General features: G+C 46.3%; 1 protein-coding gene across 1 annotated transcript; it reads left to right on the forward strand.

The window, feature by feature from the left end:
* Positions 1-883: 883 nt before the first annotated feature.
* LOC115797360 (tripartite motif-containing protein 16-like) lies at positions 884-3,230 on the forward strand. Its single transcript, XM_030753924.1, has one exon. The coding sequence runs from the start codon at positions 919-921 to the stop codon at positions 2,590-2,592; it is 1,674 nt and encodes a 557-aa protein (XP_030609784.1). The 5' UTR covers positions 884-918; the 3' UTR covers positions 2,593-3,230.
* Positions 3,231-17,929: the final 14,699 nt, after the last annotated feature.

The raw sequence follows: 17,929 nt of genomic DNA on the forward strand, positions 1-17,929 counted from the left end.
TGATCCATGTTTTTGCTTTTCTGTCAAATCTTCATGGTTTTGTTTTTGTTTTATGGTCCCCACCTCTATTGTTAGCTGCTCGGTGCTCTACTATTTCTGTCTGTTAGTGATCTGTGGTAAATATTTCAACTTAAAACTTACTCTTACTCATTGTTTCAGTTCCCTTGATATCAGTATTTACTCTTCAAATCATGTTTTCTGCAAATCTTTGATTAGATTCATTCATCTAATAGACAAATATTTACTAACTTTTGATGATAGTGTCTAAACTTGAATGTTGCTGAAATGTGCAGCACTGACAGAAATATGTGTGTGGCAAATTCCCATTTACGATATAACATGTATTGTGGTGTGACAACAGTTCTTTTAATTGTATTTTTATTTTTGGTTTTTTTATTTATGTTCCCATCAGATTTTTTTCCATTTGTAATAATCATTTAAAGTATTTATCTTAGTATTTTGACATTTTTTTAACCATATGGATTTATTCAGTTTGCTTTTCTGTTGGTGAGTGGGGCGGTGTCTTTTTAATTTGTGCATATTACTAAAGATAATAATAATGCTCAAAAATCTTCAACACACATCTACAAGGTGAATTTACACATTTTTCAGTGCTTTAATGTATAAAAACAGGATAAACATAGAATGTCTGCTTCAAAGCACTCCTCTTCCTCTTCCTGGAATTAGTCAAAGCCACCTGCTTGTACCTGAAACCCAGCATCTCTTTTCTGTATGTGTTTCCTCGTTCCGACCCCATTAGATGTGGAATTTGAAGATGGGTGTAACCAGCATGTGGTGACGTGTAAAAGCTGATAAGCTGCATTCATTCCAAAAATACGTGTTGTTGAGATCAGAGTTCAGACTAGTTTCACTCATAAAGAAGAGAAACTCACACAGTCACTGACACTGAGAGGAGAAATGGCGCAGAAAGGAGTTCAGCTGGACCGAGAAACTTTCTCTTGTTCCATCTGTTTGGGTTACCTGAAGGATCCGGTGACTATTCCCTGTGGACACAGCTACTGCATGAACTGTATTAAAATCCACTTTGATGAAGAGGACAAGAAGGGAATCCACAGATGCCCTCAGTGCAGGAAGACATTCATACCAAGGCCTGTCCTGGAGAAAAACATCTTGTTAGCAGTTTTAGTGGAGCAGCTGAAGAAGACTGGACTCCAAGCTTCTCCAGCTGATCACTGCTTTGCTGGACCTGAAGATGTGGCCTGTGATGTCTGCACTGGGAGGAAGCTGAAAGCCATCAAGTCCTGTCTGGTCTGCTGTGCCTCTTACTGTGAGAAACACCTCCAACCTCACTATGATGCAGCTCCATTAAAGAAACACAAGCTGGTGGCCCCCTCCAAGAAGCTGCAGGAGAACATCTGCTCTCGTCATGATGAGGTGATGAAGATTTTCTGTCGTACTGATCAGCAGAGTATCTGTTATCTCTGCTTAATGGATGAACATCAAGGCCATGAAACAGTCCCAGCTGCAGCAGAAAGGACTGAGAAGCAGAAGGAGCTCGAGGTGAGACGACTAAACATCCAGCAGAGAATCCAGGACCGAGAGAAAGATGGGAAGCTGCTTCAACAGGAGGTGGAGGCCATCAATGGCTCCGCTGATAAAGCAGTGGAGGACAGTGAGAAGATTTTGACTGAGCTGATCCGTCTGATCCAGAAAGGAAGCTCTGATGTGAAGCAGCAGGTCAGATCCCAGCAGGAAACTGAAGTGAGTCGAGTCAAAGAGCTTCAGGAGAAGCTGGAGCAGGAGATCGCTGAGCTGAAGAGGAAAGACGCCGAGCTGGAGCAGCTCTCACACACAGAGGATCACAACCAGTTTCTACACAACTACCCCTCACTGTCAGCACTCAGTGAGTCTACACACTCATCCAGCATCAATATTCGTCCTCTGAGGTACTTTGAGGATGTGACAGCAGCTGTGTCAGAGACCAGAGATAAACTACAGGACATCCTGAGAGAGGAATGGACAAACATCTCACTGACAGTCACTGAAGTGGATGTTTTACTGTCACCACCAGGACCAAAGACTAGAGCTGGATTATTAAAATATTCATGTAAAATTACACTGGATCCAAACACAGCACACAGACATTTGTTATTATCTGAGGGGAACAGAAAAGCAATAAGAAAGACTCAAACACAGTCTCATTCTGGTCATCCAGACAGATTCACACATTGGTGTCAGGTCCTGAGTAGAGAGAGTCTGACTGGACGTTGTTACTGGGAGGTGGAGTGGAGAGGAGAAGGCATTCATATAGCAGTTGCATACAAAGATATCAGCAGAGCAGGAAACTCAGATGAATGTGTGTTTGGACACAATGATAAATCTTGGTCATTACGTTGTGACGCAAACAGTTACATATTTTGGCACAACAAAGTCTACAGTAACATCTACGGTCCTCGGTCCTCCAGAGTAGGAGTGTACCTGGATCACAGAGCAGGTATTCTGTCTTTCTACAGCGTCTCTGAACCCATGACTCTCCTCCACAGAGTCCAGACCACATTCACTCAGTCACTCTATGCTGGAGTTTACCTTTTAGATCCTGGAGTCTCTGCAGAGTTCATCAAACTGAAATAGTCAGAAGTCATTGAGGGACAGTTGGTTAAAATGTGTGTTTCAGTTTCTTTGGTCTCCATAATTGTTGCTGAGAGCTCAGTTTTGTGCTGTTTCTTCTCTGCATAGAGCTCACCTGTCAGCCCCACTTTATGGCTGCTACTTTGACATCTTATTGTCAGGATCCTGGGCCAGCGGCCCAGTGTCTTGAGTTCTTTTGGTGAAGCTGTGTTTTTTTGTTATATCTCTGGTTGTGTTTACTAGTTTTCTTATAGTTTAGATTCTTGGTTTGTTGTAGTTTTGGGTTCTGTGTTTGGTTATAGTAATTATAATAATTAGTATTCCATTCTGGTTTCCCTGTGTCCTTGTCTTCCCATGTCTCTGTGTTTCAGTGTCTGTTCTCCTTGGTCTATCTGTCTCCCTGTGTTCTTGTGTGACGTGTCTGTGTTATCCCTCCATTGTCTAGTCTTACGTGTTTGTGCTTCAGGTATATGTGTCTTCCTCATTTACTTCCTTCCCCATGTTATGTCAGACTGTGTGTTGTAGTAGGTTTCCATTTAGTCATATGTTTAGATTCCCTCTGTGTGCCAGCCTCCTCAGTTGTCAACTCTACGTTGTATCATGTTTAGTCACTTCCTGTTTTATTTTGGCAGTTCCTTGTCGTGTGTGCTTTATATTGTCTGGCAAAGGTCTTCAAATAAAAACCGTCTCATGAAGTAAGTGTTCTGCACATGTCTATTGTTTATAGGTGTAACTAATTTATACATGTGCTTTTTAAGGATTCTTTATTGTCGTTTGCATCACATTTACATGTAGTGGAACAAAATTTCTGTCCTCAGGCGTAGGGCTGCAACTAAAGATTATTTTTGGGAACTAATCTGTCAATGATTTTATCGATTACTCAATTAATCAACTATTATCTCAATCTTGCCTCACCTGTTCAAGCTTGCCCACCTGTGAATATCACCTGGTTGTCTCTTCTCACAATTAAAATAATGACCAATAAAAATACAAGTTTAAAACTAATCAAATGTATTTTTAACATTAATGTGACCATCACAATAAATATCAAACAATGCATATTAAAGGAAATACAATTTTTATTTTTAAATGAAAATATCCATCCATCCATTGTCTTCTGCTTATCCTGTTCAGGGTATGTGCAGATAAATAAAAATGGCCTCTGGCCAAAAGTTCAAATAAGGCTTCAAATTAAATCAAAAAATTTTGTCCATCCAAAACATCTGGTGCTAATCACATGGCTTAGAAAGCAAAATAATTTGTAGACATGGAGTAGACTGTACCCAGGGCTGCTATGAAGTCTGAATTTTTTATGAACTGAACTGAGTTGCATTGTCATGGTCCTGGGCCAGTGGCCCAATGTTTTTTGTTCTCTTTTGTACTAGTCCTCAGTTTGTTATTTGTAGTTTCTTGTGTTCTGTGTCAAGTCTGCGCCCTTGTTCCCTTGTCCCACTTCCTGTTTCATTTTGGTAGTGTCTTGTTTCTTGTGGAGTGTGTTTAGTTTTGCTTCCCCTTGTCTCAGTGTCATTGTGTTCAGCTGTGCTCCCTGCTGTTTCCACTTTCCCTCGTTATCCCTGGTGTATTTAAGTCCTGTGTTTCCTCTGTTTGTTGTCATGTTATTGATGTTGTTATGTTGGAGTGCTTGTGTGTTCTCATCTTGCTTTGCTTTTGTTTTTGCTCCACATCTGGCTCTGGTGCCGTGCCCTATATTTGACCTCGTGAATCATGATTTTCAAATTTCTAATATTTCAACAGGCAAAATCTCCCACATGAATAAAATGCTTAGCCTGAAAATTGGTGTCCTGCATAATTTTGGCCCAGACATTCAGAATCTCGCATCATAAATGTTTTATCTTCTCTCTTTCTCAAGTTATTAACCCCTTAAAAACCAATATTTTTACAGGCGAAATTGCAAAACTCAGATTTCAAAGTCCTCCCATGGTGCCAGGATCTCTCTGAGAGACCAATTAATGCCATATTCCTATTATTTCAGGACAGGTGTGTGTGTATGGGGAAGATTTGCTCTTTAGAATTGGAATTAAGGGACTCAGAAAAGGGTTCTGGGTGAAAAAAATGAATTTTTTTCTTGTTTTCACCTGTCCAGTTGCCTAAGGTGATGCCACTTGGTCAACATAATTTTACATATCTTAACTACATTTGCTCAAAAGTTCTAATTGTTTTCTCATCTCCTTCTTTGTTTTATAATCATTTGAAATATAGGTGTTTTTGGCCAAAAGCACCCTCTATTATCTCTCTTTTTCCAGCATAATTCAAAGATTCTCACCCATACATCATTTCCAGATATTTATGACGCCAGATTCTGAATGTCTGGGCCAAAATTACACAGGACACCAATTTTCAGGCTAAGCATATAATTCATGTGGGAGATATTGCCTGTTGAAATATTAGAAATTTGAAAATCATGATTCATGAGGTCAATTATAGGGCATGCCACCCAATATTTGGAGGGCCATATCTCAGAAACCCTTTGGAGCTGAGGCCTATGTGAATCGCCACCTTATCGTGGTGGAGGGGTTTGTGTGTCCCAGTGATCCCAGGAGCTATGTTGCCCGGGGGCTTGTCCCCCTGGTGGGGTCTCCCATGGCAAACTGGTCCTGGGTGAGGGTCCAGACAAAGAGCGGTTCAGAAGACCCCTATGTTTGTAACAGCAAGGGAACAGTTTACCCTGCCCGGGATAGGGTTACCAGGGCCCCACCCTGGAACCAGACCTGGGGAGGGAGCTCGAGGGAGAGCGTCTGGTGGCTGGGGATTAGCCCGTGGTGCTTGGCCGGGCGTCGTAGGGGTCGGGTGCAGTTTGTGTCGGGCGGTGGCCGAGGGCAGAGGCCCTGGCGGATCAATCCCCAGCTATCGAGACTGGCTATTGGGACATGGAATGTCACCTCTCTGGTGGGGAAGGAGCCTGAGCCAGTGCATGAGGTTGAGAGATACCAGCTAGATATAGTTGGGCTCACCTCAACGCATGGCCTGGGCTCTGGAACCAGTCTCCTGGAGAAGGGCTGGACTCTGTTCCAGTCTGGAGTTGCCCTTGGTGAGAGGCGGCGAGCTGGGGTGGGTATTCTTGTATCCCCCCGGCTTGCAGCCTGTACGTCGGAGTTTTCACCGGTGGACGAGAGGGTAGTTTCCCTGCGCCTTCGGGCTGGGGAACGGGTCCTGACTCCTCTCTTCACCCGGGTGAAGAGAGGAGCTGAGCTGTCAACTGATCACCACCTGGTGGTGAGTTGGATCAGGTGGCGGGGGAAGATGCTGGACAGACCTGGTGCACCTAAACGTATTCTGAGGGTGCGCTGGGAACGCCTGGCAGGAGCCCCAGTCCGGGAGATCTTCAACTCCCACCTCCGGCAGAACTTCGACAGCATTCTGAGGGAGGCTGAGGACATTGAGTCCAAATGGACCATGTTCCGCACCTCCATTGTTGAGGCTGCTGCTCAGAGCTGTGGCTGCAAGTTGCTTGGTGCCTGTCGTGGTGGTAACCCCCGAACCAGATGGTGGTCACCGGAGGTGAAGGGAGCCATCAAGCTGAAGAAAGAGTCCTATCGGGCTTGGTTAGCCTGTGGGACTCCGGAGGCAGCTGACAGGTATCGGCAGGCCAAGCGGAATGCAGCTCGGACAGTGGCTGAAGCAAAAACTCGGGTGTGGGAGGAGTTCGGTGAGGCCATGGAAAAAGACATTCGGACGGCATCGAAGCGATTCTGGCAAACCGTCAGGTGACTCAGGAGGAGAAAGCAGTGCTCCATTCACACGGTATATAGTGCGGGTGGGGTGCTGCTGACTTCAACTGAGGCTATAGTTGGGCGGTGGAAGGAATACTTCGAGGACCTCCTGAATCCCACTGACACACCTTCTGTAGTGGAAGCAGAGTCTGGGATGAGGGAGATGACTTGAACATCACTGGGCTGAGGTCACTGAGGCAGTTAAACAACTCCTTGGTGGCAGGGCCCTTGGGGTGGACGAGATTCGCCCTGAGTTCCTGAAGGCTCTGGATGTTGTAGGGCTGTCTTGGTTGACACGCCTCTGCAACATCGCATGGAGATCTGGGGCAGTGCCATTGGATTGGCAGACCGGGGTGGTGGTCCCCATCTTTAAGAGGAGAGACCAGAGGTTGTGCTCCAACTTTCAGGGGATCACACTCCTCAGCCTCCCTGGAAAGGTCTATGCCAGGGTGCTGGAAAGGAGGGTCCGTCCGTTAGTCGAACCTCGGATTCAGGAGGAACAATGAAGTTTTCGTCCTGGCCGCGGAACGCTGGACCAGCTCTTTATCCTCTCAAGGATATTTGAGTGTGCGTGGGAGTTTGCCCAACCAGTCTACATGTGCTTTTTGGACTTGGAGAAGGCATTCGACCGTGTCCCTCGGGGTATCCTTTGGGAGGTCCTGCGCGAGTATGGGGTGTCTGGCCCGTTGTTGCGGGCCATTCAATCTCTGTACAACCACAGTGAGAGCTTGGTCCGTATAGCAGGTAATAAGTCGGATTCGACTCCGTCAAGGCTGCCCTTTGTCATCGATTCTGTTCATAATTTTTATGGACAGAATTTCTAGGCGTAGCCAGGTGGCGGAAGGCTTCTTCCTTGGTGGCCTCAGAGTCTCATCTCTGCTCTTTGCAGATGATGTGGTCCTGTTGGCTTCATCAGGGGGTGGCCTCCAGCTCGCAGTGGAATGGTTTGCAGCCGAGTGTGAAGTGGCCAGCATGAGAATCAGCACCTCTAAGTCTGAGGCCATGGTCCTCAGCCGGAAAAGGGTGGAGTGCTCTCTCCGGCTCAGGAACGAGTTCTTGCCTGAAGTTGAGGAGTTCAAGTATCTCAAGTATCTTGAGTATCACGGGTGATGGGAGAAGGGAGCGGGAGATCGACAGGCGGATCGGGGCTGCTTCTGCAGTGATGCGGACGCTGCACCGGTCCGTCGTGGTGAAGAGGGAGCTTAGCGTAAATGCGAAGCTCTCGATTTACCGGTCGATCTACGTTCCTACCCTCACCTATGGTCACGAGCTTTGGGTAGTGACCGAAAGAATAAGATCGCGAATACAAGTGGCAGAAATGAGTTTCCTTTGAAGGGTGGCTGGCCTCTCCCTTAGAGATAAGGTGAGGAGTGTGGCCATCCAGGAGGGGCTCAGAGTAGAGCCGCTGCTCCTCTACATCAAAAGGAGCCAGTTGAGGTGGCTCGGGCATCTGATTAGGATGCCTCCTGGCCGCTTCTTGGGTGAGGTGTTCCGGGCATGTCCCACCGGGAGGAGGCCCCGTGGTAGACCCAGGACACGCTGGAGAGATTATATCTCTTGGCTGGCCTGGGAACGCCTTGGGGGTCCCTCCGGATAAGCTGGAGGAGGTGGCTGGGGAGAGGGAAGCCTGGGCTTCTCTGCTTAGGCTCCTGCCCCCGGATAAGTGGAAGAGAATGGATGGATGGATATGGATGGATGGATGGAGATATTGTCTGTTGAAATATTAGAAATTTGAAAATCATGATTCACGAGGTCAATTATAGGGCATGCCACCCAATATTTGGAGGGCCATATCTCAGAAACCCTTTGGAGCTGAGGCCTATAATTTTGCATGTGTTCATTATACATGTAGAGGTACTTTCATAATAATTTTCACTCAAATCTGAGATGGTGAACTGGGGACCCATTGGTTGAGTTTATATGGAATGACCCAATAAACATCTTTTAAGTTATGTCCGTTTCCAGAGTCCTGCATCTGGTTCCGTTTCCGCCTGTCACACCGCCCGACATGACATGCATACAGACATACACACACAGCTACACCCACCCACAATCACAAATGCACACACAAAGCCTCCCCCATCTCCTCATGCCCCTGCTCCACAAAAAGAGTGAAAACACTGTACTTACTTCACTAAAAAAAATCATTACAGAGCCCCTATAACATGTGGTATCCAGTCATGAACGTTTCTAATATATACTCATACTCAAAACAACTTATAAGTTCAATAAGGAAGATCTGTAATCACTTGTCTGCTTTCCTGTGTGTTCAGCTGCAAGTTCACATCACTTCCATTTTCACATGCTTTCAGAATCAAAGCTGACATCATTGCTCTAGTCCAATCATCTTTCTGTGAACTTTCTTCAAGCCAGTCTCCAATCAGTGTACTTTAAATTTCACTGCTTACCTGCCATTCTCCTTTGCGGACTCATTTGTGCAACCCACCTCCTCGCCATCTCCATCTTAGCCAAGTCACTGTCACGGTGTGTGACTGGACTGTATGGCTGTGTATGGAGGTAAGGACCTAATAGCAGGACGCAGGAGACGGCAGGTAAGGGTGATGAGGGGCGGATCTTTATTTAGGTAAAAGTGCAGTGGCAACAGAAACCAAAAGATGAGGCAAACAGAAGAGAAAACCTAGACTGGGAATAAACTAGAAATAGCCTGGAAACAGGGAGCCAGAGAGCAGACACAGCCGCAAAACAACAACAATCTGACAAAGGACAATGGGAAGACTGAGACTATAAATACACAAGGTAATTAGGGAATGGGCGACAGGTGAGGGCACAGCTGAAACTAATTACACAAATGAGAAGGGGAAGTAAAACTAAACACAGAGCACAAGGGACAAGAACTGACAAAATAAAACAGGAAACAACAAGGCGAAGACCGAAATACAGACTTGACACTACACAGGAAGTAACACCACAATACACAGAAGACCAGAGACATGAAAAGGAACAAAACAAACACAGGGGTACCACAAAGGGAACACTATTAATAACAAATAAGGACCACAACACAACTGGGACACTAAATGAATAAACTAAGAAACACCATAACACCAAATTAAAACAAAAAAACAAAAGGGCAACACAGTCTCAAAAACAAGCCAAGAACGTACCAAAAGACGGCAGCACAAGGCTGGAAAAAACAGTCCAAAGTAAACCAAAAACAGAACGAGGCAAAACAGGAGCCAAAACAGTTCAGGAGGCCTGCCAGGAAAGCCACACGGGAGGTGGCCCAGTTCAGGGGGTCGTCCCGGCCACAGGGCAAGACGAGAGGACAGAGACCAAAGATGAGACCAAGGCACTGCAGGCAGACGACTGGATGGCCATAGACAGATGGAGGAGCCAAAGCAATGATCATTGGAACACCCGCAGAGGCAGACGTGGTCTGGTAGACGGCCGCGTGGCAGGCAGCGGAGACGGATGACCTCGGGCGGACGGCCGCGTGGCAGGCGGCGGAGACGGATGACCTCAGGTGGACGGCCGTGTGGCACGCAGTGGAGACGGATGACCTCGGGCGGACGGCCGCGTGGCAGGCGGCGGAGGTGGGAATTCTCCAGAGCCTTGGCTGGCCTAGACTCTCCAGAGCTCTGGCTGGTGGAAGACTCGGAACGCTTGGAAGACTCGGAACGCTCGGGCTGAGCGGGACGCTCGGGCCTCGGTGCAGGACCCTCCGGCTCTGGGCGCTCGGGCTGAGCGGGACGCTCGGGCCTCGGTGCAGGACCCTCCGGCTCTGGGCGCTCGGGCTGAGCGGGACGCTCGGGCTGAGCGGGACGCTCGGGCCTCGGTGCAGGACCCTCCGGCTTGGGGCGTTCGGGCTGAGCGGGACGCTCGGGCCTCGGTGCAGGACCCTCCGGCTCGGGGCGCTCGGGCCTCGGTGCAGGACTCTCTGGCTCTGGGTGCGCTGGCTGGGACTGCAGTGCAGGGCACACAGCTGCTCTATTGAGCACCTGGGGCTGCCTGGGGGATAGCCTAGGTGCAGGTGATGGTGAGTGCGTGGAAGCTGTCACTGGGGAAGCTAAGGGGACTGAAACTACAGAGGGAACAGGAACTGACTGAGTGCGAGGGAGGGCGACTGGCGCAGGAGCTGACTGAGTGCGAGGGAGGGCGACTGGCGCAGGAGCTGACTGCGTGCGAGGCAGGGCTACTGGCGCTGACTGAAAAGACTGGGGCTGAGACAGGGAACCTGCTGAGACTGACAAGGAACCTGACTGGGAACCTAACTGAGATGTGGAAGCTGACTGGGACTGAGCGGAGGCTGGAGCTATAGCTGGCTGGGACTGAGCGGGAGCTAGAGCTGGATGAGCTGACACTGGAGGCTGAGAGGGAGCTAGAGCTGGGTGAGCTGACACTGGAGGCTGAGAGGGAGCTAGAGCTGGGTGAGCTGACACTGGAGCTAGGGCTGGCTGAGAAGGCTGGGACTGAGCTGAGACTGGAGCTACAGCTGACTGCGGGGAGGCTGAAAACTGTGGCGGAGGTGCCGCAGCAGCACGCTCTGAAGAGTGACGAGGGAGAGGTGCTGCGGCAGCAGGCTCTGAAGAGTGACGAGGGAGAGGTGCCGCGGCAGCAGGCTCTGAAGAGTGACGAGGGAGAGGTGCCGCGGCAGCATGCTCTGAAGAGTGACGAGGGAGAGGTGCCGCGGCAGCAGGCTCTGAAGAGTGACGAGGGAGAGGTGCCGCGGCAGCAGGCTCTGAAGAGTGATGAGGGAGAGGTACAGCAGCAGCAGCAGCAAGCTCGGACGAGTGACGAGGGACTGCAGTGGCAGGTTGAACTGAGGGCTGGAGCCTGGCTACCTCCACCCTGGAGTCAAAAACAGGTGCAAAGTGCCCAGCGTCTAACAAACCTGGGGGAGCCACATCAGTCTCTGGGGCTGCATGCAGTGAGGGGGGCTGAAGGTGCAAGGTGTTTAATAAGAACTCTTTTACTAGTCCGTGTAATGAGTCCAACAGCCATGGGAAGCCAGAAATCAGTCTGATAGAGGGGAGTTTTAATAGAGCCTTTTACTGTTTGTAAACAATGATGACGTATGTAGCGATACGCGTGCATTTTCGAAACAGAATTAGTTCAGAGTTTAATAGCGTTTCAATCTACAAGAAGGGGTTATCAACGAAAGTTCCTGAAACCTACCTGCAAAATTAACTTCAACCACCGGACACCGACTCCCCGATCCCTGTGGTACATTAGCAAGTGGCCCAATATCCGTGGGCGGATATATATTTGTTGGAGAAACCCAGCGTATACACCAGAGAGAAGTTACGCGCATACAAGTAGGCATGTTACAAAACTTTTCATTATTTCCAGTTACATCTGAAACTCATGCAGATAGAAAGAGCATGGAAAAAATTAAATTTTGATACCAAAACCACACTAATAGCACAAATAATAATGAAGTTACACCTGATTAACTCCTCTGTTAGCATGCACTGTTTTAACATTAAAATCAATGGAAACTGTGATCTCAAAGTGCATTAAATGCAGAAAAGTTAGCATTGTTTCTCTGACTTTAAATCAATATTTGAATGAAAGTTTCAGCAAAGTGAGGCAGAAGTATGGCAAACAGAAAATGTAAGAGGTGAGAAAACAGCTTTATAACAAGCAGAATAGTTTAATTTGCCTAAACTAACTGACTTTTTTTTTTTCATTTGTTGACTGCATTGACTGAGATGGACTGTCGCTTTCACAATGGACCTTTTCCTTACGTTATTAAACTACTTTTTGAACAAGAAAACTTCAACTTAAAACTTTAACAGTTTTAAGTTGAAACATAAAATTACGCATCCATATACTTTAAATTAATGTCCATATGTGCCATCAGTGTTTTGACACGTTAACTTTGGCGAGGTTATTGAAAAACAACTGTTCAATACGAAAGACTTGACAGAATGAAAAAAATCGAAAAAGAGGCTGTCCAGGGGGAGTCCCCCTACATTATGGCAAAACAATTACTGAAAATACACACCTTCATTTGATCAGAAACCCCGTTTTTGGCAGACCGCTTCAGCGCATTAGCCGTGGCTACAAACAGGTTAGCGCGGACTGTTTTGCTAGGCTATGATGCAGTGATTGTAACATTCAAGTCACTGGATGCTTACAATTATGTTGTTTGTGGCCAAATATCATGACTTAAAGGGAGAGGTTCTTCCAAGTCAGAGACAAGTAAACACGACCACTATGTATGAGGCTTGGGTCATTGTAAACAAGTCAGAAAACTACGTCCTCACAGTGAATTGTACCTGCATGGCAGCATAAGTACTTTGTCAAATTGCTTTTCTAGCTTGTTAAGAGTTTTCCGGCTGCAGATATTATTCATTTACAAAGGAAAAAATATATACTGTTCCTGTCAATAGTCTGGACACACTCAACCATTCATATGTGAGTCTGCTCATACTTTTGACTGGCACTGCATATTGGAATCTATAGTGTGATTAAATATTAATTTAAAAATCAGGACTCTGAGTCCAGCGATGCCTCACCTGTAAATAGCCAGCCACACTATAGTTTAAAAGCCAAATAACCTACCAGCTAATGCTGTTTACTTTAGATATTAGTATTTATCTAAACTTGACATCGTGGTATAACCGAGTAGATAAATATCTTTACCTGATATAAAATGGGCGCTTCAAACGCGAGCATTTCTGATCATGTCCTCAGTCCAATTTTTATCAATACATTTGATGGCCTGCAACCACAGACACCTACAGACAGAAGCATGGATGTGCTTCTGGATGTGCCATGGGCTCACCAGTGTCTCCCATTGTAGCCAACCTTTACATGGAGGAAGTGGAAAGTAAAGCTCTTGGTTCTTTCAAAGGGATGGCACCTAGCCACTGGTACAGATATGTAGATGACACCTGGGTCAAAATCAAAACCCAAGAAGTAGAAGCCTTCACTCTTCACATTAACTCAGTGGATAAATACATACGTTTTACCAGGGAGGACACCAGAGATAACAAGTTACCATTCCTGGACTGTGCGGTGCTTATCGAGGAAGATGGAAGCCTCAACATTGAAGTTTACCGGAAGCCCACGCACACAGACCAGTATCTCCTCTTTGACTCCCACCACCCTCTGGAACACAAACTTGGGGTGATCAGGACCCTACAACACCGTGCGGAAAGTGTTCCCTCTAAGGCAGAAGGGAAGCATAAGGAACACACACACATTGAGAAAGCCCTCAAAACATGCGGTTACCCCAACTGGGCCTTCATCAAATCAGCTAAGATGCACAGGAATGAAGGCCAAACACAAACCACAGAGAATAGGAAGGACAAGAGGAACAACATTGTCATCCCATATGTGTCGGGCTTGTCAGAGAAACTCAGAAGAATTTTCTCCAAGCATGACATCTCAGTATACTTCAAACCAAGTCACACCCTAAGACAAAAACTGGTTCATCCCAAGGACAAACCCGCCAAACACAAGATCAGCGATGTAGTGTATGCTGTTCAGTGCAGTGAAGAGTGCTCGGACCTCTACATTGGTGAAACCAAACAGCCTCTTCACAAACGAATGGCACAACATAGAAGAGCCACCTCGACAGGACAAGATTCAGCAGTACATCTGCATCTGAAGGAAAAAGGGCACTCTTTTGAGGATGCCAATGTCCACATTTTGGACAGGGAAAACAGATGGTTTGAAAGAGGAGTGAAAGAAGCCATCTATGTCCACTGAACAACCATCATTGAACAGAGGAGGTGGATTACGTCACCAACTTTCCCCCGCTTACAGTGCTGTCCTGAGCTCCCTTCCCAGACGTCTCAACCCCCATTCACACCTTTGTTCCAGTGACCTCAATAGGCCACAGGAAACAATGGAGCGGAGTCCTAAATTGGTTTCAACTGAAACCACTGATTAAATATGACCCACGCCCCCTTCACACCTGGGCACATGTGTTCACACACATGATCAATAGAGGGTCATAACCACCTCCAGGGGACTACGCCCACAGGGGTTTAAATACCTGGGTCTCTCCACCATTTGGTTGAGAACTGAAGAAGCCTTTCGGATGAGAGGTGAAACGTCTTCAAGAAACAAAAAGAAGTCCAGTCGCCTTTTTCAAGCTCCAGAGACTACTATGACCTGGATGACTGAGAATCTACACAGACACAGACACCTCCGTTTTCTCTCAAACAGCCATGATCCCTTGGGAATTCGGTACAACTTCAGTCCACTTTTGGTAGAGTAGAAATTCTGACAGGCAAACACGCAACAGGCAGACATTTTGATGCTAATATCGCTTTTAAATCACGTTTAAACGCTGCACAGTTTCCTTGTTCTTATTGATTTGAATGGAATAGCACTTCATTTCCATTGATGACGTAGGCTGTAAAAGCGTCTATACTGAGTACATAGAAATGGGGATCTTTGTGTTTTTGTGTGGGACTGTCAGCTCGACTGTCATGAATTGGTTGAAACTGGGATGGTGAACTCAAATGCAGATCCCAATCAAGAAGCCATGACAGTAATAACAGTGCTCAGAAACATTTATTTATCAAACAAAAGGAGCTCAGGAGTTCCAATCCAAAGATACAAGTTAGCCAAAACTACTGGTCCGGGTGGATTATTCTGAGAAGAGAGAAGGGAAAGTCTTAGTCTCAGGAATGTTTACACAAAGGGCAATCCATCCTCGAGGAATAATGAGAGAGACCTTACTTGGTTCTGAAAGAGTGGTTCGGAGGGGGGGAGAAAGGTCCAGATTAATTGCCAATTCCTTGAGCTTGAAAGATGTGCTGAAGGAGGGTGAGCAGGCAGTCCACTTCTTTGAAAGGGATGGAAGGATGCAGACACTCTAAGGAGGAAGATAATCTGGCAGAAACTGGATGGTGGAGCTGGTCCTGAAATACCACAGCTGATGAGGCTTGATATGACACAGGTGCTCAGCTGGTGGAAGAATCCAGGCTTCGCCTAGAAGGGTGGAGATCCACTTCAACCTCCTAATCCTAGGTGACAGCAATTAACAGACCTTGACATTGACTGCTGTAAGAGCACAAGTTTTTCATACTGAGAGTATGAGAAGGATTGTCAAAGACTGTGTATGACTGTGGTACTAATGCTAATGTTAGCCCGAGCGTTAGTGAGTGTGCTATGGCTAAGCTAACGAGCGTAATAGCTAGTTATGGCAAAACGAGGCTTTCTGAAGCACTGAACCTTTTTGAACATTGTGTTGAAAATCGGTTCACTACTCGATGTTTCTTTCAGTACTCTTGGGTGACATCTACTGGCAAAAGTGGTTGTTGCACAGTCAAATGAAGCCCTGCAGATGTTCGTTCCATCCCATATCACAAATGTCTCCCTAAATAATTTCATCTATGAAATGTAATGATAAATAAATTTGAGTGGATCTTCTGTTCTATCCAGAGGAGGAGCAGCTAGATATTGCTGAACCTCAATTATAGCATATGCACTTGCATTTCTGGATCTTCTAGCATCCTCTGCATAATCGTCAAGAAGCTTCCACAAGTTAATACCTGGGGGGCGACATAAAACGAATTATAAAACAATAATTTGTGATGACATTAGAATAGGATGTAATTTTTGGCTTACTGTACCTGTGGAAGTTGCAACAGGTTCTTGTGCTGGTGCTGATGATGTAGATGGTTCTCTGTTAAGTGTGTTTCTCATCAAGGCAGCACACTCAGCCTTCAGACGTTTCACAGCCATGTCAGCATTTGCAGGATTATGAAAGCCAAGTGTCTTGAACCGTGGATCAAGCAAAGTTGTCAGTGAATTCACACCTGTGGTCTCTGCATCGGACAGTTTATCACTGAATATCCTGCCTAGATTTTACCCAAGTTGTTTTGCCATGTCATTTGTGGACTGATTCAGCATTTCATTCAGTGTGTGTCTGAGCATGCGGATCAGTGGGGCAACTTTGGAGCCTGACACTCTTTGCTCTTGGGAAAGCTCAACAGTGGCTGCTTGGAATGGTGACAACATTTCTATACATTGTGCTGTGGCCTCATATTCAGTTGCTGTCAGAGGAGCCAAATCTGTATGTGATGTTGCGAGAGCTGCTGCCACTGCTTCCCTCTGCTCATGGAGGCGTTGTAGCATCTCATAAGTGCTATTCCACCTTGTTTCCACCTCTAGTATTAGTTTCATGACCTGGCGGCCCATTTGTACCTGCACCTGCTGAAGTTGCTCCTTTGCTGTGGTGCTTGTTTTAAAGTAGGTCACAATTTTTCTAATCCTTGACCTGATGTCATCAAGACCAGGACTTGCATCAATGGACTTTTTTACAATCAGGTTTAGAGCATGTGCTATGCAGACAGCATGCCTAACTTTTAGAATTTTAGCAGTGGCTATCATATTCTGGGCTGCATCTGTCACCAAGCATCTCACCTTTCCACAAAGTCCCCATTCCTCCATCAGCTCCCGCCCAACAGCTGCAATATTTTCAGCTGTGTGGGTACTGAGGAAAGGACGTACCCCCAATAGGGTGGTTGAAAGTTGTTCGTCAGTGCCAACAAAATGGCAGGTAACAGCCAGATATGCATCCATGTTAATGGAAGTCCAAAATCTACAGTAATTTGGCATCTAACTTGTACCAAAATTAACAAAACACAGACACAGTCTTACCTCCCTGTCTGTGGCAGAACAGGAGAAAACAGAAGCACAAACACAATGGCCACTCCTCATCTGGTGCCAATCATCCACGGAGCAGGTGTGTCATCACACCCATGGCACGCAGGCACCTGCACAGACTAATATCTCCACGTATTCCCTGCACGTGAACCACTAAACAACTAAGCATACCAGTGCAACAGCTTTCCACTCCCATCACAGTTTCAGCTCTAAATGAACACATTCTTGCCACCATTACTCATCACTCAGAGCCAATCCACCGCATTGTTTCAGGAAACCACCGTATGTGACATTCTAGGCATTCAAGAAACATAATCCATGCATTAACTGGGCAAACAGGAGAGTGAAAAGCTGGATTTGATTTTGTTTATCTCACTGCCTGAAATCCTCTGTTCCTTCAGTCAGTGGTAACTCTGTGCCCACTCCGAACACACCCAATCTCACCTGTGTTCCCCGTGAACATCATAAATTCCACTTGGTATTTAGCAAGGATAACCCCCTCTCTCTTCCTCCACACTGACCTACCTTAGGCAGGCTTGGACAGCTTTTTTCCCTCAGTAAATGAAACCATCATTTAAAAATTGCATTTTATATGTACTCAGGTTATATTTGAATAATATTAAAATCTGTTTGATGAGCTGAAATGTGTAAGTGTGACAAATATAATATGACCAATAAGAATCAGGAAGGCGACAAATATTTATTTCAATTCAATTTATTTATATAATTCAATTTTATTTATATAGCACCAAATCACAACAAACAGTCGCCTCAAGGCGCTTTGTATTGTGGGTAAAGACCCTACAATAATACAGAGAAAACCCAACAGTCAAAATGACCCCCTATGAGCAGCACTTGGCGACAGTGGGAAGGAAAAACTCCCTTTTAACAGGAAGAAACCTCCAGCAGAACCAGGCTCAGGGAGGGGCAGTCATCTGCCGTGACCACTTGGGCTGAGTGGAGAGAAAAAAGACATGCTGTGGAAGAGAGCCAGAGATTAATATCAATTAATGATT

Source organism: Archocentrus centrarchus, chromosome 18 (assembly GCF_007364275.1).
Source record: "Archocentrus centrarchus isolate MPI-CPG fArcCen1 chromosome 18, fArcCen1, whole genome shotgun sequence".
In the NCBI taxonomy this organism is placed as follows: domain Eukaryota; kingdom Metazoa; phylum Chordata; class Actinopteri; order Cichliformes; family Cichlidae; genus Archocentrus; species Archocentrus centrarchus.